General features: G+C 28.7%; 3 protein-coding genes across 4 annotated transcripts in view; 2 read left to right on the top strand and 1 right to left on the bottom strand.

Annotated features, from left to right (window-relative positions):
- Window positions 1-4,705, top strand: LOC113363066 (insulin-like growth factor-binding protein complex acid labile subunit; the record flags this gene model as incomplete). Its single annotated transcript, XM_026605553.1, has 6 exons — window positions 1-45; window positions 2,052-2,240; window positions 2,355-2,585; window positions 2,794-3,015; window positions 3,074-3,266; window positions 4,143-4,705. Coding segments are annotated over 6 exons (1,443 nt in total), but the record flags the coding sequence as incomplete, so codon positions are not given.
- The window catches only part of LOC113364070 (ras-specific guanine nucleotide-releasing factor RalGPS1-like), a 120,851-nt gene that overhangs the window by 82,835 nt on the left and 11,074 nt on the right, over window positions 1-26,942 (bottom strand). The gene's annotated exons all lie outside the window — the stretch shown is intronic.
- LOC113364072 (E3 ubiquitin-protein ligase RNF185-like) lies at window positions 8,205-17,675 on the top strand. The gene is made up of 5 exons (XM_026606534.1): window positions 8,205-8,345; window positions 8,930-9,174; window positions 12,750-12,888; window positions 12,964-13,129; window positions 17,401-17,675. Exons 2-5 carry the CDS (start codon window positions 8,933-8,935, stop codon window positions 17,496-17,498), a joined length of 645 nt encoding a protein of 214 aa, XP_026462319.1. The 5' UTR covers window positions 8,205-8,345; window positions 8,930-8,932; the 3' UTR covers window positions 17,499-17,675.

Genomic DNA, 26,942 nt, shown 5'->3' with positions numbered 1-26,942 from the left:
ATCAACGCCAACCAGCTGACGACACTCGACGACGAAATGCCATCGGTGAGTTATAAAAAATTCTTTAGAGCAGTGATGACCAATATATGTATGTATATCTTTTATATATAAAAATGGAGCTTGATAAAATGATCCGCTAAAACTCGAAAACGGCTAAACCGATTTGGTCAGTCTTAGTCTTGAAAAATTCGTGCTAATCAGTAGATTGTCGGAAAGGTGAGATTATTACAAAATCGCGTAGAAACTTTACATTTTTAATTTGTAATTTTATGTAGAAGCGTAATTTAAATAATGTTTTGACAGATGAAGTTCAACTACGTTTAATATGATGTTTTGCGTGAATATCATTTAATTATAATTAAATTGTAGTAAGTAGTTTTATTTATATACAAAAACGATAGTATACGGATCGCAAGTGTAAACTAGAAACTCAAAATATTAACTTTTTTGAAATGTTAATATGAAAATACACTTTTTGGCGTTAAGCACTCTTTTTTTGCAAATCATATTTTTCTCAAACACGGTGCTCTGAAAGATCTCATTTGTATAATTATATACTCATTGGTATTTATAAAACATTTTCTAGGTTATATTATTTTTTATTTATGTTATTCAGAACCTAAACTTGGTATCGATCAAATGGACATAACATTTTCCCAATTATAATTTTCCAGAATTTATCGAAGAATAGATAGTAATATATGAAGGTACGGGGCAAACAACGTATGCCGGGTCAGCTAGTATATATATACATATATGTGTGTGTGTAAATATATATATATATATATATATATGTATATATGATTATGTTAATAGTTTATCAAAAAATCAATTAAACTTTTCGATTACGTAAAGTTATTATTTAAAAACAAAATTTGGCGCCGGCTATAAAAATCGTTGAATCAAATTCAACTTTTGATTACATTTTTATGAATCATAAAAATGATAAATTTTGTAAACTAAATATTTAAAAAAATATAAAAATGATAAGAAATAAGAAATATTAGATTAAAATTTAGTTTAATTGATTTTAAGTAGTATGAAAAATATACCATATATTATAAACATAAAAATGACTTCCAAATTAATTTTTGAACTTAATTTATTATAAAAATACTAATATTAAAGTAAAAATTTGGTAAAAATTATTTGATATAGTATGAAAGTTTTTAAGTATATTATCTAAACTCAGTTTTTGTTTCTAAACTATATCTATTATGGTTTTTTAAAAAACGATTTTTAATAAGAAATTGTTTTGAAATATTTTAAGATTGTCTTTTGTGTAGTGCAATTTGCTTATAATATAAAAAAATATTTATCAAAGTACAAAAAATTTGAAAAAAAATTGTAAAATACTATAGCATATTATCTAAAGCCAGCTATAGTCTCAAAACTATATCTAAAACAGTTCTCCTAAAAAGCGTCTTTTAAAATGCATCAACCCATCATCTCCCAGCAAACCACAAACGATTAATTAAGTTAAAATAACGTAGCACGGAGGAAACGCCGTTACGTATTTGGTGGTTACGTTAATAAAGCGTAAATGTTACGTATAGTTGTAACCTTTAATAGACCTCAACGTAGATACTTCGTTTTTGTTAATTACGTAACAGTTACGTTACACTCAGTGGTGTTGTGCTAATATTTTTTGCCGGAACGCTAGAATTTAAAAACCGGTTCATAAACCGGTTCAAAAATCGGTTTTCATGTTTGCTCCGGTTTCGTTCGAAAGGGAAAGAAACAAAAATTATTACAAAAGTCATTTTGTGCACATATATGTATGTTTATTACAATAATAGGAACATTTAATAAAAATTAGTTGAATTAAAATTTATACAATTCACTTATTAAATTATTTTCTGTATGTAGCGATTTTTTTTTAATTTTTTTCTGTCGGAACGCGTTCCGGCCCAAAAATGATTTGCCGGAACGACGTTCCGGTGCGTTCCGGCTCGACAACACCACTGGTTACACTGTTATTATTAGCTAATAATTTCATGCAATTAATTTTGTTTTTCATTCCATTATCTATTTTTTACTATTTTTTGCAGAATGGTAACAAATTAATTTTGGTCCATGCAGCAAATAACAGATTGACACATTTACCCCAGAGTTTCAAAGGTTCTCAACATTTGGAGTCGTTGTTCTTTCAGCACAATTTAATCACCGGTTTCAATGGAGCTTTGCAGAGGTGCAGAAAATTGAAGAGATTACAATTCAGTCATAATAATATTAGAGAGGTGAGTAGATAATTAGATAAATAGATAAGTAGATAAAAAGCAAATTGCAAAGACACTAAACAGATTTTGGATACATCTTGCTAGTAAGTTGTTACTACTAATATTTTTTTCTAGTTATTTGATGACGATTTCTTCGAAACCGAAAATCTGGAGGACCTCCAATTGGGCTACAACGAGTTGACGTCCTTAAATGGAAGTCTTTTACCTTTGAAATTATTGAGGACTTTAAATTTAACTCACAATTTGCTCAAGGATTTCTCTGTCCAGGAATTGAGAGGGTTGAGACGATTAAGAGTCGTCGATTTGTCTCATAATCGAGTTGAAAGGATCACTGGACGAATGGAGGTAATAGAGGATATTTTAATTATCTTTATATAATTTTGAAAAATACTTGTGCCAAAAAATATTGAAGAAACGCTTACCATGTGCATCCCAGTCCAAGTAAACATGTTTGAGAAAGCACTGTATTAGGTTTGGACAACATGGCAAGCAAACATGATTTTTTTTTAAATTTTCTTTTTATTAATTAACTTTATTTTATTTTATTTGCTAGAATTTAGTCGAATCAGAAACCAGAATTGTAGAACTCCGCCTGGACCACAACCGTCTAACATCTTTAGACGGTGCTCTGATGGGCGTCCAGGGATTAGTAAGACTAAGTGTGGCTCATAATCTAATCGAAAGGATTTCACCAGGTGATCTTATAGGCCTGGATGTCCTCAGAGTCCTGGACGTCAGTCATAACAGACTTACTGCCCTTGAAGAAACAGCAAAGGTAAAATAACCACCTCTCCAGTCTGGTGTGTGTGATATTAATTTATTTATGTTGATAGACCTTTTTGCCTGCTTTGGACGAGTTGTTTGCATCTCATAATCGTATCAGAGCTTTGCATCAAGATTTCCATGGTTTGCCTTCGCTGTGCTGGGCAGATTTATCTCACAACGAGATTGAGATTTTGTCTCCTGAGCTTGTGAGACATACGAGGTGCTCGATACATGGAGCACCCTTGAAAATTTATCTCCAAGGTAAGATATATATTTATATAGATAACTAGCAAACCTGACGAACTCCGTTTCGCCACCAGATGGTTTCGTGAGAAAGATGAAGAATTTTTTTATTTGTTTTATATTTGAAAAGGAAAAAAATGATTTTATTACACAACAGTAATGAATTCATTTCGATTACAAAAATTAAGTGTTTTTAGTTGAACTTCTCCAAGTAAATGGAAGTAAATCCGCAAATTATCCGTTTCATTGAAGTGCTCTTTGGTAAACCACATTTTTTGTTTTTTGGTCTGACGTTAACACAAACAAAGCGGATGGTTTTCCAACTCGTGAACAGGCAACCTATAACTGCCCATGTAAAAAACAATGATTTTCTGAATAATCTATTTGAAATTTATCCCGCAAACACTAAGCGATTGGCCTTGCGACTTATTATTGCGAACGCAAGGCGAACTGGAAATTGCAATCGTTTGAAGTCAAACGGAAGACCAGTCGGAATCATTGGTATGTCAACAAATCGCCAGCAATGTTTGATTGAATGGTGAAATTCAGTGCGTGTACATCATTATTCTTTGCGACCAGAATTGCTCATTGACTTAACCAAGCATAATTCTGATAATTCTCACTAATGTCATTACTCGAATTCTTAATTACGGCGCGTAAAGTTCCAGCAATTTGCATTAAGGCACGATGCCATGCACCACTAATTCTTTTAATTATAAACCTTGCGGAGCCCGAGACCTTTCCAACGAATGCAAAATTCGAAATCGGTTCGTGCGTTCTGGAGTTATTTTGTCAGGAAGGAAAACCCGACTTATTTTTATATATCTGTAGATTAAATTGTTATCTTTGTAGTAGAACTCTTCTACTATTTCATTTATATTCTTTTTTTATCAGATAATCCGGTTCTTTGCGATGACCGCTGGCCAGAAACAATGACCGCCATCGAGGGCCAACAGGCTCGAGTCTACGGTTCAACCCAATGTGTGGGCATGGCCATCGTCAACAATGCCAACTCGCCTTTATCAATCGGCGGCCCTGACATAGTAGACTCCATAATTGCTGAAGACGGCACTATAATTGGCGGCCAAAACGTCAACGCCCACAAAATGAACCCTGTAGAAACCCCAAAACCGCTCCCAGCCAAAATCGATACCTTTGACGAAAAATCGACATCGCTGCAGACCGATGCCAAGAACGCAATCGGCGGTTCCATCCTGCAAGGTTCAGGGTTGAATTTGAACGATAACAGGGTCCCGGGAAACCAGAGTGGCGGTTCAGGGTTGGACAACGGTGTTCATAAGTTACACATTGATGCACAGAAGATCACGAGTGATCAGACTTTAACGGTTTTGACGCTGAATGATGAAAAGACGCCGATAGTGGTGGCACCGCCGATGTTGTTGCAGCCGGCGGTTGAGAATTTGGCGGTCGATAATACGTCGTCGGACGAGATTTGAGGTTGGTGGCCGAATTAACGGGAGTAAGTGTGATTTGTTTTGTATTTAGGTAGGTTAAGGAAGGATTTTATTTATGGACGTCGACGATTATCTTATTTTATTTTGATTTTATATGAATATTTAAAATAATTTTTTTGAAAAAGGAAGGAAATTATATGGCTTACTCTTTTTTCTCTCTCTTTCAACTTTCTTCAACTACGATTTTATTTACTTCAATTAATTGAAGCCATTAATATTATTAACTTTAATCTTGAAGTTATATTATGATGTTAATTTCTGAAAAAAAATAAAGATAAAAGTAAAAAAGAAAATATGACGATAAATGATATATTCACGCTTTTTTCTCTATATAGCTTTCTCTCTCTTTATCTCTTTCTTTTTCTCTTTCTTTCGCTTTCTCTTTCTCACCCACACCTTCTTTCTCAATCTATTTTATTTCCTCTTCTTTCCTTTTCTATCTTTGTTCTTAATAATTGTCTGTTTGCTCTTTCTTTCTCTTGTTTTTCTTTCCTTCTTCTGCTTCTCCTTATCTTTTACTCTCTCTTTTCTGTTTTTTTATACTCTTTCTGTTTATTTTTTATTACTTCTTTTTTACTCTTTATTTTTTAAAGAGATAGTAAAGCTCTTTTTTTACTTTCTCTCTTCTTTTACTCTATCTATTTCATTTTCTTTTGCTCTCACTTTCCCTCTCTCTCTTGTTTTATTATTTTCTCTCCTCTCTTATCTGGTTTTTCATACTTTTTCTGTTTATTTTTTTTACTTTTTTTTTACTCTTAATCTTTTTCTTTTGCTATCTCTTTTTTGACTCTCTCTCTCTCTCTTCTTTTTTTTTTACTCTTCCTATTTCATTTTCTTTTACTCTCTCTTTCCCTCTCTTTCTTGTTTTATTATTTTTTCTCACTATTTTCAGTGTAGTATTTTTTGAATTTCATTATTTTTCTTTTTACTCTCTTTTATGCTTATTATCTCTCTCTCTTTCTCTCTCTTATTTTTATCTTATTAAATTTTATAATATAAATAATAATAGTTTCTTTCTGTTAAAACATTGATTGAAAAAAGAACTATCAAAAGCTAATATAATAAATAATAATATAATTATTAGCTAAAGCTAAATAATAATATAATTATTATACATTAAATAATTAATATTTTTATTACAACCAATCATCTGTAGTTTCTGTGAAATATTTTTTATTTTTTTACTCTCTCTTTTTTTTTTACTCTTTCTATTTCATTTTCTTTTACTCTCTCTCTCTCTTCCTATTTAATTTTCTTTTGCTTTCTCTTTCCCTCTCTCTCTTGTTTTATTATTTTCTCTCGCTTATTATTTTACTTTTTACTCTCTTTTATGCTTATATTATCTCTCTCTCTCTTATTTTTTCATCTTAAAATAAAATTTCATAATATAAATAATAGTTTCTTTCTGTTAAAATATTGATTGAAAAAAGAACTATCAAAATCTTTCAAAATTTACAAACAGAGAGATAGAAAAAAGATTTACTACAAATTTAAACAAATAATAATATTTTCATTATACATTAAATAATTAATATTTTTATTACAACCAATCATTTGTAGTTTCTGTGAAATATTCTTTATTTTTAATTAATTAAACAAAATTATTATATACTTAACAATTTTATATTAAATTGCAAAAAGTTTGATCCAGAAGTTGGATTATAAATTGACAATTATATATATACTGTAGAACACCGTTAAGACGATTATGCTTATTACGATTTCTTGCATTTAAGATGCTATTTTAGTTCTTAGAAAATCGTCTTAACGGGTTTTACTACATATATATGATGGATTGAATCTTAGAATAATTTTAAAATATTTTAAGTGTATAAAAAAAATTTTACTGCTCATAAAATCACATTTACATCGACAGTATTACCAAATAATTTTTAATTAATTAATCATCATTTTGTTTTTATTTTTGTTTATTTATATTTAAAAAAAATCATATCGCATCACGTGTATATTTTTTTGCTAAAATTTGTACAAATTAAATTTATGAAAGAAAAAAATGAAATAGTTTTAAAGTTTTTTTTATTATAAACATTTTATTAATATAAAACGTATTATGCTTAGTTTATAAACTAGAAATAATAAAATTTAGTAATTAGTGATGATTAATTTGTTTGAAACAATAAAAAATAAAAAAATGGGAAATAATATTATTATTAAAAATAATAATAATAATTGTTTATAAATTATTATTAAAACTTTAGTTTAATGTTTAGTTTTAATGAATATATACATTTATTTATTCACACATGAAAATGAAAATTTATTTTAGATTTATTGATGACAAAAAAATTGTTATTGTGTAATATTTATATTTGTAGAAATATATTTTATTGTAAATTTATACATATGTTTAATATGTATTCATAAATATGAAATTTATAAATAATTAATGAATTGTTTATAAAGTAAAACTTCTTTAGGCGCGACTAAGGTGTAAATTCGTACAAATGCAACGGAAGTGCGTTACGGCTGAATCGAGTGCCAATGATTTGTCATTCGCTCTCGATGACATCATTTCTATACCGGTCGATTATGATTAGTCGTCATGTATGTGAATAGAGATTTGTCGTTGTATGCGATAAATAAACAATTTAAAGTTACATCGTAGTACTAATGATTTAATGAAAAATGCCTGAATCAGAAGAATATTTTATAATGTTCCTTGAAAATAATAAAACAAATTAATCATTTAGGTCGTGTGTTAAACGTAAGTTTATTGCTTAGAAATTATTTCTATATTATTCGTAGTTTCTATAAACCTTTGAAGTTATTAAAATCAAAAATACTTTTTAGGCAAGATAGATATTACAGCTGTTCAAAGAATGAGATTATATCGCCAGCAAGAAAGTAAAAAAATGCAAACAGTCAATGAATGTATGTTAATTTTAATTACATGAAGTTCTTCAAACACAGTTGCATGATGAGTGAAGTTGCAAAAACAATATTTGTTTAGGCGTTGTTTAACATAATCCACTGTGTGCACGAATATTATAGAATTTATTAATCAGCAATTACTTCATTTCTCTAATGAAGTAATGAATTACAATGACAAACCGATCATCTCATATTTGAAGTATGACTTTAATTGCATTATTGTTTTTATATATTATACTTATTTTTAATGCTATTATAAATATATAATTTATTATTTATCATTATATAAATGTGCATAATGGTTAAACATTATTCAAAATTGTTGATGTATTTATTTTTACTTAAATGCCATCTTGTACAATAGCAAATAAGTTTTACTTCAATCGCGTGTGAACCTTACGCTCTCTCTTTTCATTAATATAAATACACATCTTTTTACAATATAAATTATGTATATTATTATAATTTATAAAATTACAAATTTAAATTATCACTTTTAAATTTAACCGCCAAATTTTCAACTGTCAACAAGAATTCAGTCCGCCATTTTGACACCTACTGACATCGTCCTTGAAGTTTGAGCTGTCAAATAAAATAATTAGAACAAAGTGGAAAGTGATGCAATAATTGTCGAAAATAATAAAAGTGGAGTGATTTTGTGTAAAAAAATAATAACGAATCAATATTTTATTAATTTATTAGTATTAGAAGACGTAGGAAATAAATTTAGGTGAGTTTTGATGTTTTTGGGTGTTTGACATATGGCGTAGTATTTATTTTTATTCATGATAAAAATAATCTCAAAATTATTAGGTATTTGTAATATATAAATGTATTTTTACGTATGCAGATGATTTGGTAAGATTTTTGTTTGTTCATCACTTTTAAAATTTAACAAAAATAAGTTTGGTTTAAGCTCACTTGATCTGTCAAAAAAAAAATTTCATGGCTGATTTCTGTTTTAAACATAAATATTAATTTACAAAGGTGTTACTATACATTTTTTATCTTTTAAGTAATGACGTCCTAACTATTGTAATGCGTCTCATGAATATTAAATGAATTTAAATACAATTGAAGATGTTAAGCAATTGTAACATTGAATAAAATTTCAAAGACAGTGAAGGTTAGTTTTTGCAAATTTTACTTTGTAATTTGTTTATCAAGACTTCTTGAATGAATTTGCTTTGATTCATTCAATTAAAAAGATACAAAGTAGTAACACTTATCTTACTATGACACAAAGTCCATCTTTTGTTTCCCGACCAAAATAATCTTTTTAAAATCTTTAGTTCTAAATATTTTTTTAATTAGGTAATGGCAACCACAGCAGTACCCAGTACCAGCACGGCTAACATGCCGACTTCAAATGTTGAAGAAAAAGATGAACTTAAAAATGAAAATAAGGAAAAAGATGATGTTAAAAAACCGAATGAGAAATTAGATGGTGATGCTGCCGATGGTGATAAGGATAAAAAGGATGATCAGATGTTCGAGTGTAATATTTGTTTGGATACTGCTAAAGATGCTGTCGTCAGCTTGTGTGGACATCTATTCTGGTGAGTGAAATATAGATTGAGTTATTTTTTTACAAATTGGGCTGTTTAATTTCAATATACGATTAATTTATATATTTATATATATATATATATATATATATAACTATATAAATAATAATAAAAAAAGAAGAGTATAGCTTTCTAGAGCCTCCCCCCATGAAGTGTTGCTTAATGGCAGTTTCCATAGGGACTAGAGGCAAGTCTATGAATATATATATATATATATATATATATATATATAACTTATAGATTATAATTAAAACTGCCATTAGGCAACACTTTAAGGGGGAGGCTCTAGAATGCTATTCTTTCCTTTTTGTTATTAATCCCTTAATTGTTAAGATCCATTATTATATATATATATATATATATATAATAATAATAATAATAATAATAATAAAAGAAGAGTATAGCTTCTAGTGCCTCCCCCCATGACGTGTTGCTTAATGGCAATTTTAAGAGCAAGAGGTAAGCAGAGGAAAAAATAGGATTGTAATAACCCAGAAGTGTATCAATACATATATTCTATAGATTATAATTAAAACTGCCATTAAGCAACACTTCAAGGGGAGAGGCTCTAGAATGCTTTCTTGAGCCTCCCCTCATGAAGTGTTGCTTAAAGGCAGTTTCCATAGGGACAAGAGGCAAGAGGTAAGCAGAGGCATAAATAGGATTGTAATACACCTAGTAGTCTATGAATATATATAACCTATAGATTCTAATTAAAACTGTTATTAGGCAACACTTCAAGGGGAGAGGCTCTAGAATGTTATTCTTTCCTTTTTGTTATTAATCCATTAATTGTTAAGATCCATTATCATGTAATGTACATATTATATATAAATATACATATATATATATATATATATATATACATATATGTATGTATATGTATATGTATATATATATAACTATATAAATAATAATAAAAAAAGAAGGGTATAGCTTCTAGAGCCTCTCCCCATGAAGTGTTGCTTACTGGCAGTTTCCTTAGGGACAAGAGGCAAGAGGTAAGAGGAAAAAATAGAATTATAATACACCTAGTAGTGTATCAATAAATATAATCTATGGATTATAATTAAAACTGCCATTAGGCAACACTTCAAGGGGAGAGGCTCTAGAATGCTATTCTTTCCTTTTTGTTATTAAGCGATTAATTGTTAAGATCCTTTATCATTTAATGCATATATATTTCATTTTAGACTGTAGGTTCTTAGCTATTTTGATTGTCTTTGCTGATGTATGACAATTTTGTAGCCTTCTGTGGCTTTTTTTTTAAATATGAAAAAACTAGTTGGTATTGGTATTTTGCTTTGAGGCAAGTTACATAAACTTCCCGATATGTATAAATAATAGACTTAATCAATAAAGAATAAATTAATTTATGAGTGATTATGAGTATTCCAAGCAGATTTATTACACACATAATTGAAAACAAACAAACACTTTGACTCGGAGTTATAATTGAAGTTTCCATAGGACTTCAATGGTTCAGTATGTTCATTAAGACCAAGTACTCTATTGTTATACCAAGTAAACCATCTAATTTTAATTTTAACAAGTGTAAAAAAAACTACTCATTTTCTCAAACTTATACTAATGAATTTTTAAAATTAAACTACTTGTCGTAAGGCCGTAATATTTCAGTAAGTTCTATAACACCATGATATATATCACTAAAAAAAAGTTCCATAAAAATCGGCTTAATTTTTTTTTTTCAACAGTTAATTACAAGAAAACGGCTCGGTAGATTTTCACCTAAAACCAATCAGTATCATTTCCAAATAATATCTTTCGAACAGTTTTTGATTTTTTAAACTCGATTTGGTAGTATGAGCTTAAATATGAACAAAAACTTTCTTCAAATTACAAAGAAACGGCTCGGCAGATCGTCGCATAAAACTGACAAACGATAGTCCTCATTGAGATACATCAAATGGCTCTTAAATTTCTGAAATCGGTTCAGGCGTTTTCGAGAAAACGTCGATCAAAGATCTAATTTTGACGAATTTTTAAAGTTAAACGAGTTGTCGTATGGCCGTAAAATTTTAGTATGATCTATAAGACTATGGTATCTACCGCAAAAAAAAATAAGAAAAATCGTCGAAAAAAAATTTACAAAACTTTATTACAAGAAAACGGCGCGGCCGATTTTTACCAAAAAATAATCAGCACGATTCCCAATCAATATCTTTCGATATTTTCAAAATCGATTCAGAATTGCGATCTAAAACGTGTACGAAATTTTTTTCACTTTTCTGCTATTTACAAAGAAACGGCTCGACCGATCGTTGCACAAAACTGATAAACGCTTAGTCCTCATCGAGATACATCGAATGGCTTTTAAATTTTTGAAATCGGTCCAGCCGTTTTTGAGAAAATGTCGATTTACGGCAAAAAAACTGTAAAAACACACATACTTTTTTCAAATTTGGTTTCATTTGATTCAGAATGACTTGAAACGTTGAGAAAACACAAAATTAGCGAATCGGATTTTTTGATGAAACCATAAACTTCTCCTTTGGGAAGTTAAAAAAAAGCGCTTATAATTCATTGTGTGAAGATCATAGTTCAAAATTTATATATAGTTTAACTGTAACAGTTTTTAAAACAACAAAAATATTTATCTACTTATTAAATACCATAATTGATTATTAAAATTAGTCTGAAAGCTATAGCCCAAAATATAAAAAGGTATATTAATGCAGTAGCTAGTTGTATTCTTAAAAATAGAAATATTTACTGTACTTGTGAAACACCAAGAAAGTTGTTAAAATTAGTCATAAGGGTATGAAATCGGTTTATATTTAGGGATACTTTTTGCACTAATTTAGCTGTAGCTCTTAAAATAGCTACAAACACTAATTATTTTTTGCAAAAACCTTTTTACTTCGATAAATTATCGACAATTTCCTCTAAATTGTTGAAATTCTACAACAAATGGTAAATGCATTTTTTCAACAAATTTAGCTTTAGATAATATTAAAGACAAATTCACAGGTTTTTTTTCTATAAAATATTAATTAATTTATCAAATAATATAATTTTTCTTTTGCTGCAGCTAATTATGTTATTAGATAATTTCGATACCAAATAAATTTGGAGCATTTTTTCTGAAAAGTTAAAATGATGACAATAATAATAATAAACGGTAGTCTGCCCGAAGGCAGGTCCATGGTGTGAGAGCCACCACAATAAATGATTTTTTTGCCCTTCATCCCATTACCACTATTCTCTATGCCAATTTTTTATTTTTTTTTTATTTCATGTATTTTCCTTTCCAAACTTTTGTTTCCATGCTTCTTGATCATGTGCTTCGGCTTTCAGTTCCCTATATTTTTTCTTCTCGCGTAAGTCGTCAATCGTCTGCATTCTTCTTCTTCCCATTCCTTTTGTTCCTTCTATTTTACCCTCGACGACGTCGTGTAGGAGGCACTCTTTTTGCAAAAGAGTGCCTTTCCTTCTCAGAATTGTCCTTTTTTCCCCACTCTTCTCAGGACTTCTTCATTTGTTACTTTGTCTATCCACTTTATCTTTTTATTTTTAAATGATGATACAATTATATATTTTTTTAGCTGGCCCTGCATTCATACATGGTTGCAAACTCGGCCCAACAGACAAGTCTGTCCTGTATGCAAAGCCGCAATCAGTAAAGACAAAGTAATTCCTTTATACGGAAGAGGAAGCACAAAACAGGAAGATCCACGCAATAAGGTAATCAATACATTTTACCATCAATAGTCTAATTCACTTTAAGTGCAATTGATTAATTTTTTTCCTACTTATCAGGTTCCTCCAAGGCCTGCAGGTCAAAGAACGGAACCAGAAGCAGGGTCTAATTTTCCTGGTTTTGGTTTTGGTGATGGAGGATTTCACATGTCTTTTGGTATTGGTGCTTTTCCTTTTGGATTTTTCACATCTACATTCAATTTTGGAGAACCAAGACCTAGTGCAGGTTAGGAGACTTTTAAAGTATTATTATTATTAAATAACAATATATATTTTGGCAAACTGGGGGGCCTAAGGGGCATTTGAGAGATCTTGGCGCCGTTTGGGATATTTGGGATATAGTAGGGGCATTTGGGTTGACTTGAGGGCGTTTGGAACAAGTTGGTGGCATTTGAGATGTCTTAGAGGCATTTGAGATTGATTTGAGGCATTAGGGACGACTTACATCTATTTTTGAGGCAACTTAGACTTAAGACATAAAGGCAATTGAGATGTCTTAAGGGGATTTCAGATGACTTAAAGTCATTTGAGATGACTTAAAGCCATTTGAGATGTCTTAAAGGCATTTGAGATGTTCTTAGATTCATTTGACTTGAAGGCATTTAGGTAAAGTTGCATTTTAAGATGATTAAGGGGCATTTGCAGATGACTTATAACATTTAGGACGACTTAGAACCATTTGAAATGACTTACATCAATTAGGGACAACGTAGATGCATTTGGGTGGACTTAGAAACATTTGAAAAGACTTGGACGCATTTGAGATGGCTTTGAGGCATTAGAGATGGCTTACATATATTTTTTAAACAACTTAGTCATTTGAGATGACATAAAGCCATTTGAGATGACTTAGAGTCATTTGGGATGACTTAGAGTCATTTGAGATGCTTTAAAGCCATTTGAGATGTCTTAAAGGCATTTAAGATAACTTAAAGCCATTTGAGATCTCTTAAAGCCTTTTGAGATGTCTTAAAGGCATTTGAGATGTTTTAAAGGCATTTGAGATGACTTAAAGGCATTTGAGATATCTTGAAGGCTTTTAAGATGACTTAGAATCATTTGAGATGACTTAGAAGTATCTGAGACGACTTGAAGGCATTTAGGTAAACTTAGTTGCATTTAAGATGACTTAGAGGCATTTCGGACGACTTGAGGGCATTTAGGTAAACTTAATTGCATTTGAAGATGACTTAGAGGCATTTGGGACGACTTGAGGGCATTTAGGATTACTTGGGAGCATGCACGTTCTGTGGTGTTTCGTTGGGAGCTACTGATTACAGTTTATGTCCAGACTTGAATAAAATGCATTTTTAAAACACGAGTTGCGTAAACTTTCCAGTATGTGGAAAAAACAGACTTAAGCAATATGAAAACAATATATATAATTATTTATGAGTGAATTATAAGTATACTGAGTTGCTATTATAGTGTTAGAAGTAACTATTAGAAATTATAAAAAAAGACCGAAATTAAAAATTTTGTGTCAGTATTCGTATTCTATTCGAAAAGATCTTTTAAACGATACCCCATATGCCACAAAAATACAATCTGAAATTTTTGAAGTAAAACTTCATTAGACTTAAATTTTAAATTGCTGAGTATAAGGGGTATATTCTTTAAGACAAGTTGCGTAAACTTCCCAGTATAAGTTCAAACTTTACTATTTGATATTTAGCAGTCATTATTATTTTTTCATGATCTGGCAAATACAAGTCCTAGACATATAATTTATGTTTATTTATGCCCTAAGACAATATGCATTGATATAATTATTGGTCTCTACCTTGTAACGGATACGAGACTCCAAAAAATGGGTTTTGAAGATTACCCTTCCTTCAACTAATATTATATATATATATAATAAACTGAAAAATTCCGGCATTAAGTAAATTAAAGGCAGTACTCTGCGGCGCGAGTTAAAATGAATACAAAGTTATAATAGGCACGTTCTGTTGTGTTTCGTTGGGAGCTACTGATCACAGTTTATATCCAAACTTAAATAAAATACATTTTTGGAACACGAGTTGCGTAAATTTTCCAGTATGTGGAAATAACAGGCTTAACTAATATTAAAATAATATATATAATTATTTATGAGTGAATTATAAGTATACTGAGTTGCTTTTATAGTGTTAGAAGTAACTATTAGAGATTATTCAAAAAAAGACCAAAATTCAAAATTTTGTTTCAGTATTCGTATTCTGTTCTATACCCCATATGCCACAAAAACACAATCTGAAATTTTTTGAAGGAAAACTTCATTAGATTTAACTTTTAAGGGGTATATACTTTATGGCAAGTTGCGTAAACGTTCCAGTACAAATCAAACTTCACTATTTAGTATTTAGCAGTCTTATTTTTTCATGATCTGGCAAATACAAGTCCTAGACCTATAATTTATGTTTATTTATGCCCTAAGCCAATATGTATTGATATGATTATTGGTCTCTGCCTTGTAAAGGATACGAGACTCCAAAAAATGGGTATTTAAGAATACCCCTCCAACTAATATTATATATATATATATATATATATATATATATAATAAACTGAAAAATTCCGGCATTAAGTAAATTAAAGGCAGTACTCTGCGGCGCGAGTTAAAATGAATACAAAGTTATAATAGGCACGTTCTGTTGTGTTTCGTTGGGAGCTACTGATCACAGTTTATATCCAAACTTAAATAAAATACATTTTTGGAACACGAGTTGCGTAAATTTTCCAGTATGTGGAAATAACAGGCTTAACTAATATGAAAATAATATATATTAATTATTTATGAGTGAATTATAAGTATACTGAGTTGCTATTAGTGTTAGAAGTAATTATTAGAGATTATTTAAAAAAGACCGAAATTCAAAATTTTGTTTTAGTATTCGTATTCTATTCGAAAAGACCTTCTAAACGATACCCCATATGACACAAAAACACAATCTGAAATTTTTGAAGTAAAACTTCATTAGACTTAAATTTTAAATTACTGAGTATAAGGGGTATATTCTTTAAGACAAGTTGCGTAAACTTCCCAGTATAAGTTCAAACTTCACTATTCGATATTTAGCAGTCTTATTTTTTCATGATCTGGCAAATACAAGTCCTAGACCTATAATTTATGTTTATTTATGCCCTAAGCCAATATGTATTGATATGATTATTGGTCTCTGCCTTGTAAAGGATACGAGACTCCAAAAAATGGGTATTTAAGAATACCCCTCCAACTAATATTATATATATATATATATAAACTGAAAAATTCCGGCATTAAGTAAATTAAAGGCAGTACTCTGCGGCGCGAGTTAAAATGAATACAAAGTTATAATATACACGTTCTGTGGTGTTTTGTTGGGAGCTACTGATCACAGTTTACGTCCAGACTTAAATAAAATACATTTTTGGAACACGAGTTGCGTAAACTTTCTTGTATGTGGAAATAACTGGCTTAGCCAATAAGAAAACAATATATATCATTATTTATGAGTGAATTATAAGTATACTGAGTTGCTATTACAGTGTTAGAAGTAATTATTAGAGATTATTCAAAAAAGACAGAAATTCAAAATTTTGTTTTAGTATTCGTATTCTATTCGAAAAGACCTTCTAAACGATACCCCATATGCCACAAAAACACAATCTGAAATTTTTGAAGTAAAACTTTATTAGATTTAACTTTTAAATTACTGAGAATAAGGGGCATGATATGAACACATCGTATTTTAATATTGTCTAGGATAAGGGGTTTATTTAGTTGCATTTCAAGATGACTTAGAGGCATTTGAAGAAGACTTATAACATTTAGGACGAATTAGAGCCATTTGAGATGACATACATCAATTAGAGACAACGTAGATGCATTTGAATATGACCTATGAACATTTAGGACGACTAAGAGCCATTTGAGACATCAATTAGAGACAACGTAGATGCATTTGGGAGGACTTAGAAGCATTTGAATCGACTTGGGCGCATTTGAGATGGCTTGGAGGTATTTGTGATGACTTAGGGCCATTTGAAGATGACTATGAACATTCAGGACGACTTAGACCCATTTGAGATGACTTACATCAACTAGAGACAACGTAGGTGCATTTAGGGGCACTTAGAAGCATTTGAAACGACTTGGGCGCATTTGAGATAACTTGGAGGCATTTGTGATGACTTAGGGGCATTTGAAGATGACCTATGAACATATAGGACGACTTAGAGCCATTTCAGATGACTTACATCAATTAGAGACAACATAGATGCTTTTGTGAGGACTTAGAAGCATTTGAAACGACTTGGGCACATTTGAGATGACTGTCATTTAAGACGACTTAGAGACATTTGAGACGACTTAGTCATTTGAGACGACTTAGATGCATTTGGGACGACTTAGGCGCACTTGGGACGACTCAAGGGTTTTGGGACTACATAGGGGTTTTTGGGACAACTTAAAACTCATTGTTGAATATAAATATACAACTTAGAGTTGAAATTAATATATATATCTTTTTCCAGCGCCAAGAGGAACACCACAATTCGAAGAGGAGCAATTTCTTTCCAAAATTTTCTTATGGGTTGCAATCATCTTCATCGTCTGGTTACTGATAGCCTAGCAGATCGATAAGTAAGGATGAGACTCCTGAAGTTCGAGAACTATTCTGGCACTTCTTGACTGTATGTTATTCATAATTAAATATAAACAATAACATATTTTGTATAATCCATAATTTAGTTTAATATTATATGTATATATCAAAATATCTGTAGAAGATGGTTCAATCAATAATAATCGAGCAAGTTAGGAAAATGATGATAAATTATATTTTGAAAAAATTTTACATACTTGTGTATATATATAAATGAAATATATATGCACAGTTTTACATTCCACATGTGAATTTTGTTTGAAATATTGATAGATAAAAAAGTTTTAATATATTTACCTACTTTTACTGTATATATAAGTGTATAAATAAAATATACATATATAATATATATATATTTATATAAGTATATGTTATATATTTATATATTATAAATAAATTATAATAATTTAATTAATCATACATGTAGTTAATACTGAAATATATCACTTTATGTTTACAATTATTTTTAATTTATATATATTTGAAGTATTTTGCAGCCCATGTATTGACTTAGGGGCATTTGAAGATGACATAACATTTAGGATGACTAAGAACCATTCGAGATGACATTGTAGAGCCATCATTTAGAGACATTGTATAGCTGTTTGAGTTGACTTAGAGTCAACTTAGATGCATTTGGGACGACTTAGAACCATTTGAAACGACTTAGATGCGTTTGTGACGACTCAGATGCATTTGGGACGACTTGGCGCATTTGGGATGACTTAGAGGTAACTTGGAGTTGTTGTCTTTGTTTATTTACTGTCGACGTTTTGGAACTAGGTACGTTGCATCTTCAGAACATCTGTCAAGAAACATGATCTTGATAAGATTTAGGCAAACAATATGTTTAAGAAAAGAAGAATGATGGATTTTTTATATAATATGAATTAAAATGTGGAAAAAATAATGCACAGAAATAGGACTATATAATCAAAATGAAAATGATAAAAATAAATAAGTGGATTATTTAACAAAATATTAAAAATGTTAAAAAATTAAAAAGTTTTAGAAAGTTTTAAGAAAAGGTTACTGAAAAAACAAAATTAATTACCTATATGAAATTTCGAATACTATACAACATAAATGAACAAATAAACACTACACAATTTAAATGAACACTACATATTATAATTAAACACTACACATTATAATCGAATACTACACAATATATTTGAATACTACACAATCTAACTGAACACTTCACAATTTAAATGAACTCAAACACTACACAATATAAACTGAACACAAAAAATAAATGAACACTATACAATATAATTGAACACTCAACTATACTACACAACATAACTCAACACTGCATTATATAACTGAACACTTTACATTATAAATGAATAATATACAAACACTAAATAACATAATTAAAAACTACACAATACAAATACACGATGTAATTGAACACCACTTAATATAAATAAACACTATACAATATAATTACGCAGCTTAACCGAACACTACATAATATAAATGAACACTACACATTATAATTGAATACTATACAATATAATTAAACTCGGCACAATATAATTGAATTGTACACTATACAATATAACTGAATAATACACAATACAACTAAAAACTACACAATATACACAAACACTACACGATATAATTGATCATTACACTATACTATACTACATTCATAACAAACAGCATCTCTAAACACTGCAGAATATTAATGAACACTACACATATAACAAAATACAGGCAATATAATTGAACACAATACCATATAATTGAACACTAGACAAGACAATCGAACACTGTAAAACAAAACTCAACACTACACTACACAATATAAACTGAACATCGCACAAAATTATTGAACACTATACAATACAAATAAACACTACACGATATAATTGAAGACTACATAATATAATTGAACACTACACAACCTACAATATAAGTACATATTTAATATATATTATAATGTTTTTAAAACAGTAAATGTCCAATATATAATATCGTTACTGTTCATTTCAATTCATTATATTTAACTTTCAGAACAGAAAACGTCTATCTTTAACATCGTTTCTGTTTCTTTATTATATTAATAAAATATTATATGGAATTTTAAAAACAGCTAACGTCCAATTTAGAAAATCGATGCTGTTTATTATGAATAAATAAAGTATTTATTAAAGTAGAAGTACATATTTTTATTAAAGCTTTAAACAGTAAACGTCCAATTTATAATGTCGTTTTTGTTCATTGCAATTAATAAAAATTACCAGAGCCTATAATATATATATATATATATATAATATATAATAATAATAATAATAATAATAATAATAATAATAATAATAATGATAATAATGATAATAATGTATACTATACATTATAATTGAACACTATACAACATAATTGAACACTATACTATACTATCACTATATAACATAGCTGAAAACACTGCACAATATAACTGAACAATATAAACTACATAATATAATTGAATACTACACAAAACAATTGTACAATATACAAAATAACTGAATACTACACAATATAGTCAAACACTTACAATAAATTGAGTACTACATAATATAAATGAACACTATACAATATAAACGAACACTACACATTATAATTGAACACTACACATTATAGTCGAACACTACACAATATAACAGAACACCATACAACATAATTGAACACAATACCATATAATTGAACTCTAACGAAGACAATTGTGAACACTAGTCAACACTAATGAACACTACTCTATACATTAGAACACTATACAATATAAACTGAACAACACATAAAATAACTGAATACTATACAATATTATTGAACATTACAGAATTCAATTGAATACTACACAAAACAATTGTACATTATACAACATAACTAAAAACTACACAATACAATTGAACACTACACAATATAATTGAACACTACACAATAAATAACACTATACAATATAATTGAACACTACACAATATAAATGAATACTACATGGTATAATTGAACACTAGCCAATATAAAAAACACTATACAATATACTTGAACACTATACAGTATAACTGAACACTGCACAATATAACTGAACTCTACACAATATAAATGAACACTACACATTATAATTGAACACTATTATGTTCTATATCATATGTATGTTCTATTACATAATAGAACATAAAACCACACAACATATACAATATAACTAAATACTACAGAATACCACACAATATATACAATATAACTAAATAATACACAATACAACTGACCACTATACAATATAAATGAACACTACACAGCATAATTGAACACTACATAATAGAAAAGAATGCCACACAACATATTTGAACACAATACCATATAATTGAACACTACATAAAACAATCGTACATTATACAACATAACTAAATAATACATAATATAAATGAATACTACACAATATAATTGAACACTACACAATATAGCTGAACACTACACAACATAATTAAACAGTACACGGTATAACTGAACACTAAACAACATAACTAAACATTACACAACTTGATTGAACACTACACAAAATAATTGAATTCTTTACAATATAATTCAACACTACACAATATAAATGAACACTATACAACATAATTGAACACTACACTATACTATACTACACAATATAACTGAACTCTGCACAATATAAATGAATATTACACAACATAATTGAACACTACATAATATAAATGAATGCATGGTATAATTGAACACTAGCCAATATAAAAAAACACTACACAATATAACAAAACACTATACAACATAATATAAATACACAATATAACTGAATACTACACAATATAAACTCTAGATATCACACAAAATATTTGAATTCTTTACAATATAATTGAACACTACACAATATAACAGAACATTATATATACAACATAATACAAATACACAATATAACTGAATACTACACAATATAAACTCAGGATATCACACAAAATATTTGAATTCTTTATAATATAATTGAACACTACACAATATAACAAAACATTATATATACAACATAATACAAATACACAATATAACTGAACTCTGCACAATATAACTGAATACTACACAATATAAACTCTGCATATCACACAAAATATTTGAATTCTTTACAATATAATTGAACACTACACAATATAACAGAACATTATATGTACAACATAATACAAATACACAATATAACTGAACTAAGCACAATATAACTGAATACTACACAATATAAACTCTGGAAATCACACCAAATATTTGAATTCTTTACAATATAATAGAACACTACACAATATAAATAAACACTATACAATATAACTGAACACTATACAATATAAAAAAAGTCACTGTTGCTCTGTACATGTCTTAAAAATACCTTTTAGTTGCATTCTAGGCCCATTTATTATTTTTAATACCTGATAGTCCATGACTTCTGAAAATAAATATAAATTAATATTTTTATAAAAAAATATTCTAAATACGAGGTGTGTTCAAAAAGTACCCGGAATTACTAATAATTAAATTTCGCGGGTCTGGAGTGTCTGATTGTCAAATTTTTTTTTTTATTGTGTTGGTATACATGCCCCTAAAGTATGATGAAATTTTCAGCTATATTCACTGTTTACTTTGTCTGTGGTAGTCGCTAAGGTTCGACGTGTTTTTCTGAGCTCGGCGATTTTTACAATGGAAGAATTGAAAAGTCAAAGAATTTGTATTAAATTTTGCGTAAAAAATGAAATAAAGTGTTGCGAAGTGCAAAAATTCACCAGATATGGCTCCGTGTGACTTTTTCCTATTCCCAAAGTTGAAGAGACCCATGAAAGGACGGCGGTTTTCCTCGATTGAAGAAAATCGCTGAGAGTGCTCAAGGACATATCAAAAAGTGAATATCAAGGGTGCTTTGAAAATTGGAAAAAACGCTGGCATAAGTGTATTATATCTGGGGGGGACTACTTTGAAGGGGACCACATTAATGTAGACGAATAAATAAATATTTTTTTGAAAAAACGAAAATTCCGGGTACTTTTTGAACAGACCTCGTATATACACATATATACATACATATTTTAAATATATATACACACACACACATATATATATATATATATATATATATATATATACATGTGTGTGTGGGTAAAAATATAAGTACATAATTAATATATTATTTTTAAAACAACAAACGTCCAATTTATAATATCGTTTGTTAGTTTATTTAATATAGTTTGTTAGAACAGAAAACGTCCATCTATAACATCGTTACTGTTCATATTATTTAAAAATTGAAAATATTGTAATACATTTTAAAAACAGCAAACGTCCAATTTAAAAAATCAATGCTGTTTATTATGATTAAATAAAGTATTTATTTAAATAGAAGTACATATTTTTATTAAAGCTTTAAACAGTAAACGTCCAATTTATAATGTCGTTCTTGTTCATTGCAATTAATAAAAACTACTAAGACTTAAAACATGAAACGTCTATTATATAATATCGTTTCTGTTTATTGTCACAAATGAAATATTTTCTTAAATTTGAAAATATATTAATACATTTTAAACAGCTAACGTCCAATTTAAAAAATCGATGCTGTTTATTATAATTAATAATTTATTAAAGTTTTAAACAATGAACGTCCAAGTTATAATATCGTTCTTGTTTATCGCATTTAATAAAAAGTAGTATGAATTTTGGCCAAATTTTAAATTCAAATTCATACAATTACAGTTTTAAACAAGATGGCCGCCATTTTGAATTGCAACAAAACAAGGAAATCATTTGTTGTTATTTTTGCAAGAAAAATATAAATAAAAAAATGAAATGCGTTAAAAAATTCTGTAAAACTTTATAAACGCCATTGAATTATGGCAAAATAATAATTCGAAGTGTTATTTTAATGCTTAAAAGTTTGATCATAACATACTAGTTGGCTGTTGGTAACGCCGGTTGACAGTTTGGACGCCATCTTGAAATTTTGCAAAATCGCAAATTTTAACGCAAGTTTTTTGCGCAAAAACTTTATAATTATGTCAAGTTTTGATAAAATACATTTAGTACGTGGAATTCTATTGATTTTGCATTGTTAACACGTTGAAACAACGTTTAATTTGTTTAAATTTCGAAATAAACATTTGTTTACTATGGCCGCCATCTTGGATTTTCAAAACGTCAACAAAATACGTTTTTAAAATTGCAGAAAAAATACATAAATAATAATAAAAAATGTAAAAAAATTGAATAATACTGAATAAACACAAGTATATTTATCGCATATCAATAATAAAACACATATAGACCATATTTAATACCTGTCAAACTTTTGTACATATCAGGCATCAAAACGGTGACTATTATCGTGTTAATTATAACGCAATTATTAAATTACACGCAATAATGTATAAAAAACAAGTTCTTACCTTTTTTAGAAGCACACTGACTCTAAAACACTTTAAAATAATTATTTAACTATTCACTTTGTTGCACTGCACTAAGGAGATGTTTACTGTTCGGCGTCTGAATCGCTAATGAGCTCGGAACTGATTAACGACTCCTTATAAGGAAACAAAATGGCGGATGTCAACCCGACATCCGCCGAAAAAACCCGAACCATAATATCACAACCCCGGTTGGAAATTATCGTTTAAAACGATTTATAGGGGTAAAATACTATGTGCAATACGATAAATATGCGAAAAAATAGTTAAAATACACTTGCACACACTAATTGGGCACTTTTTGTTCAATAACTGAATATTACAACAACCAAGGCTTGGGATTGCACAGACTCATAATTTAAACTAAATTTTTAAAACCACACACTGACACTGACTAAAAATGTTGTTCAATACGATAAATTTGTAAATAAACACGTAAAAACACAATATAGCCCATTAATTAACCATTTTTTCGTTTACAATTTCGTAAAGTTACAACTGACACAAACTGACAAAAAATTTGCTGACTGACAAATTTTTAAACCACACAATGACAAAAAACTACTATAACCATAACTACCATAAACTGATAAAAACAAAGCAGACAGATTATTTAGCTAGTATCAAAATACGTATTTAGCTAATTAATAAATAAAATTACACATTTTTGACAATAAATTGCACACAACTCAGGCACCACGAGTATCACAAGTATTACACAAGTCTTGTGTGCGGGGTTCCTAATATTCACAGAAGTTTGTAAACATTATTATTGTAGAAAATCACTTTGATATATTATATTGAACAATTTTAACGTATTATTTATAAAATTAAACACAAATTTCTGGTCATTTTTCTGGTTTGAAAAGATGACATCAACATGAAGTTGCTTATTTATCTATGAACATGAAGTTGTCATTGACAAACACGAAGTTAGTTGCAACATACTTGACAACGAGCTTTTTTAATTTTTGCAAAACAATATATAGAAATAAATTAACAATACGCGTTATAGTTTAATTATAATTTATGTACAAATTGCTTTTAAAGTCTATTTATAATACTATTATATTTACAAAAAATTATGTATTTCTTTCGGTCATGTGTCAAACCAGTGCCAACGTACTTTTTGCAAATGGCACGAGCATGCCGCAAGTATATTTAAATTAAAGGTTTATTTGTGCTTATCGTTTGTAAACAATATTAAAATCTGCTTCCTGAATATGATAGGTATGTTAGTTTATATAATGCATTTGAAAACTTCTTAATATTTAAGTATTCAAGCATTTTCCCATCTGCATAGCAACAATATGCTACTGTATAATAACACTCCATTTTGTTAATTATAACAGCAACTATATTTATATATAATCAAATTATGCTTATTTAGGTTTATATGAAGATATTATGCATATTTTGCTTACTGACAACAATACAATTTGGTTATGTGTTGATAACATTCACAAAAGTACAAAAAACAACTCATTGTGAAAAGGATATTTGCACCCACAAGTACATCATCTACTATATGAAGATAATTTGCACAAGTCTAATAAGATTTCATGATTAAATCAAGAGAAATGATCAGAAATAGATTTGTGGTAAGGGTGTTTCAGGAAATTTTATTCTAGGTATAAACTTGATTTTTGCTTATATATATATTGCCAAGAAGAACAATATAGTGCTACGATAATCTACATAAATCAATCCAGGCATGTCCATAATGTTTTTTTATAAAGACACACATTTTATAATTGCACAAAGTATGTTCACAAGCAGGTAAACAAACTCTATATTTATGATATAGAAGCGTGATACAAAAAGATATATATACGTTCACTATAAGTCAAAATACGTAATATTTATGTAATTTTTACGCAAAAAAGTTACATACTTTGTCATTTTTACGTAAGATTAATGTAAGATATGTGTCATAATTTCGCCTATTTTAAGTAATGTGCATTACGTAACATGGGATTACGAAAATATTTCATAATAATTACGTAATTTTAAAAAAAAATGACGTGGAGGGGCCTTTTTTTTTTACACACATACATAAATACACACAGCATATCTGTATATATGAACACACACATACACACATATGTGTATATATGAACAACACATCATGAACATAGAAATGAGTATACACACGTATGTACATACATATATAATATATATGTATGTACACACACGCATACATATACACACACACACACAACGTATATATATATATATATTATATATATATATATTATATACACTATCTGAAAAATGAAAGAAAAGCACATTTATATGGCATGTTTATTTTTTCGGCATATATACACAATTTTAACATTAGCACATCCATAAAGTAATAAAAATAATTCACAATTTTTATAAAATAATGTAATTACATATGACATATTGATCAACATTTTCATGGCAAATGCAAAAAATATACAATATGATAATGATAAGTAAGAGAAATGCTAATTTTAAATTAAACTCGAAATAAAAATCATCGAAGTATCCTTTACAAAGTCTTCATAAGTTCTTTCACTAACTATTTCATGGAAAATATTATGTAATTAGGAACTGTATCTTCTGTTAAAACTAAATGTGGTATAAGTCTATGATGTCTTTTCTACAAAAGCATTCTCGATATCTATTCCCACTAAACCAGTTACGTAATATTACGTAATTTTTATGTAAGAAATATGATTACATTACGTAATTAGATATTACGAAAGAATTACATAAATATTACGTAATTTTCTGAAAAAAATATTACGTAAGAAAATGAAGAATTTTATTTCATATATATTACATAAACTAGTGGTCTTCATAAGTTCTTTCACTAACTATTTCATGGAAAATATTATGTAATTAGGAACTGTATCTTCTGTTAAAACTAAATGTGGTATAAGTCTATGATGTCTTTCTACAAAAGCATTCTCGATATCTATTTCATGGCCCATTTGTGATGAAAAAA

The sequence above is a fragment of the Ctenocephalides felis genome, unplaced genomic scaffold (genome assembly GCF_003426905.1).
Source record: "Ctenocephalides felis isolate EL2017-DRISC unplaced genomic scaffold, ASM342690v1 CF-g0.4_SCAFFOLD_00845, whole genome shotgun sequence".
NCBI lineage: Eukaryota > Metazoa > Arthropoda > Insecta > Siphonaptera > Pulicidae > Ctenocephalides > Ctenocephalides felis.
Note: the sequence above shows the minus strand (reverse complement) of the source record. Positions and strands in the feature narration are given on the sequence as shown.

Coding starts and splice junctions, on each gene's coding strand:
- LOC113364072 (XM_026606534.1), top strand. CDS start 8,933: ATGGCAACCACAGCAGTACCCAGTACCAGCACGGCTAACATGCCGACT. Junction 12,889..12,963: donor AGGAAGATCCACGCAATAAG/GTAATCAATACA, acceptor CCTACTTATCAG/GTTCCTCCAAGGCCTGCAGG. Junction 13,130..17,400: donor AGAACCAAGACCTAGTGCAG/GTTAGGAGACTT, acceptor ATCTTTTTCCAG/CGCCAAGAGGAACACCACAA.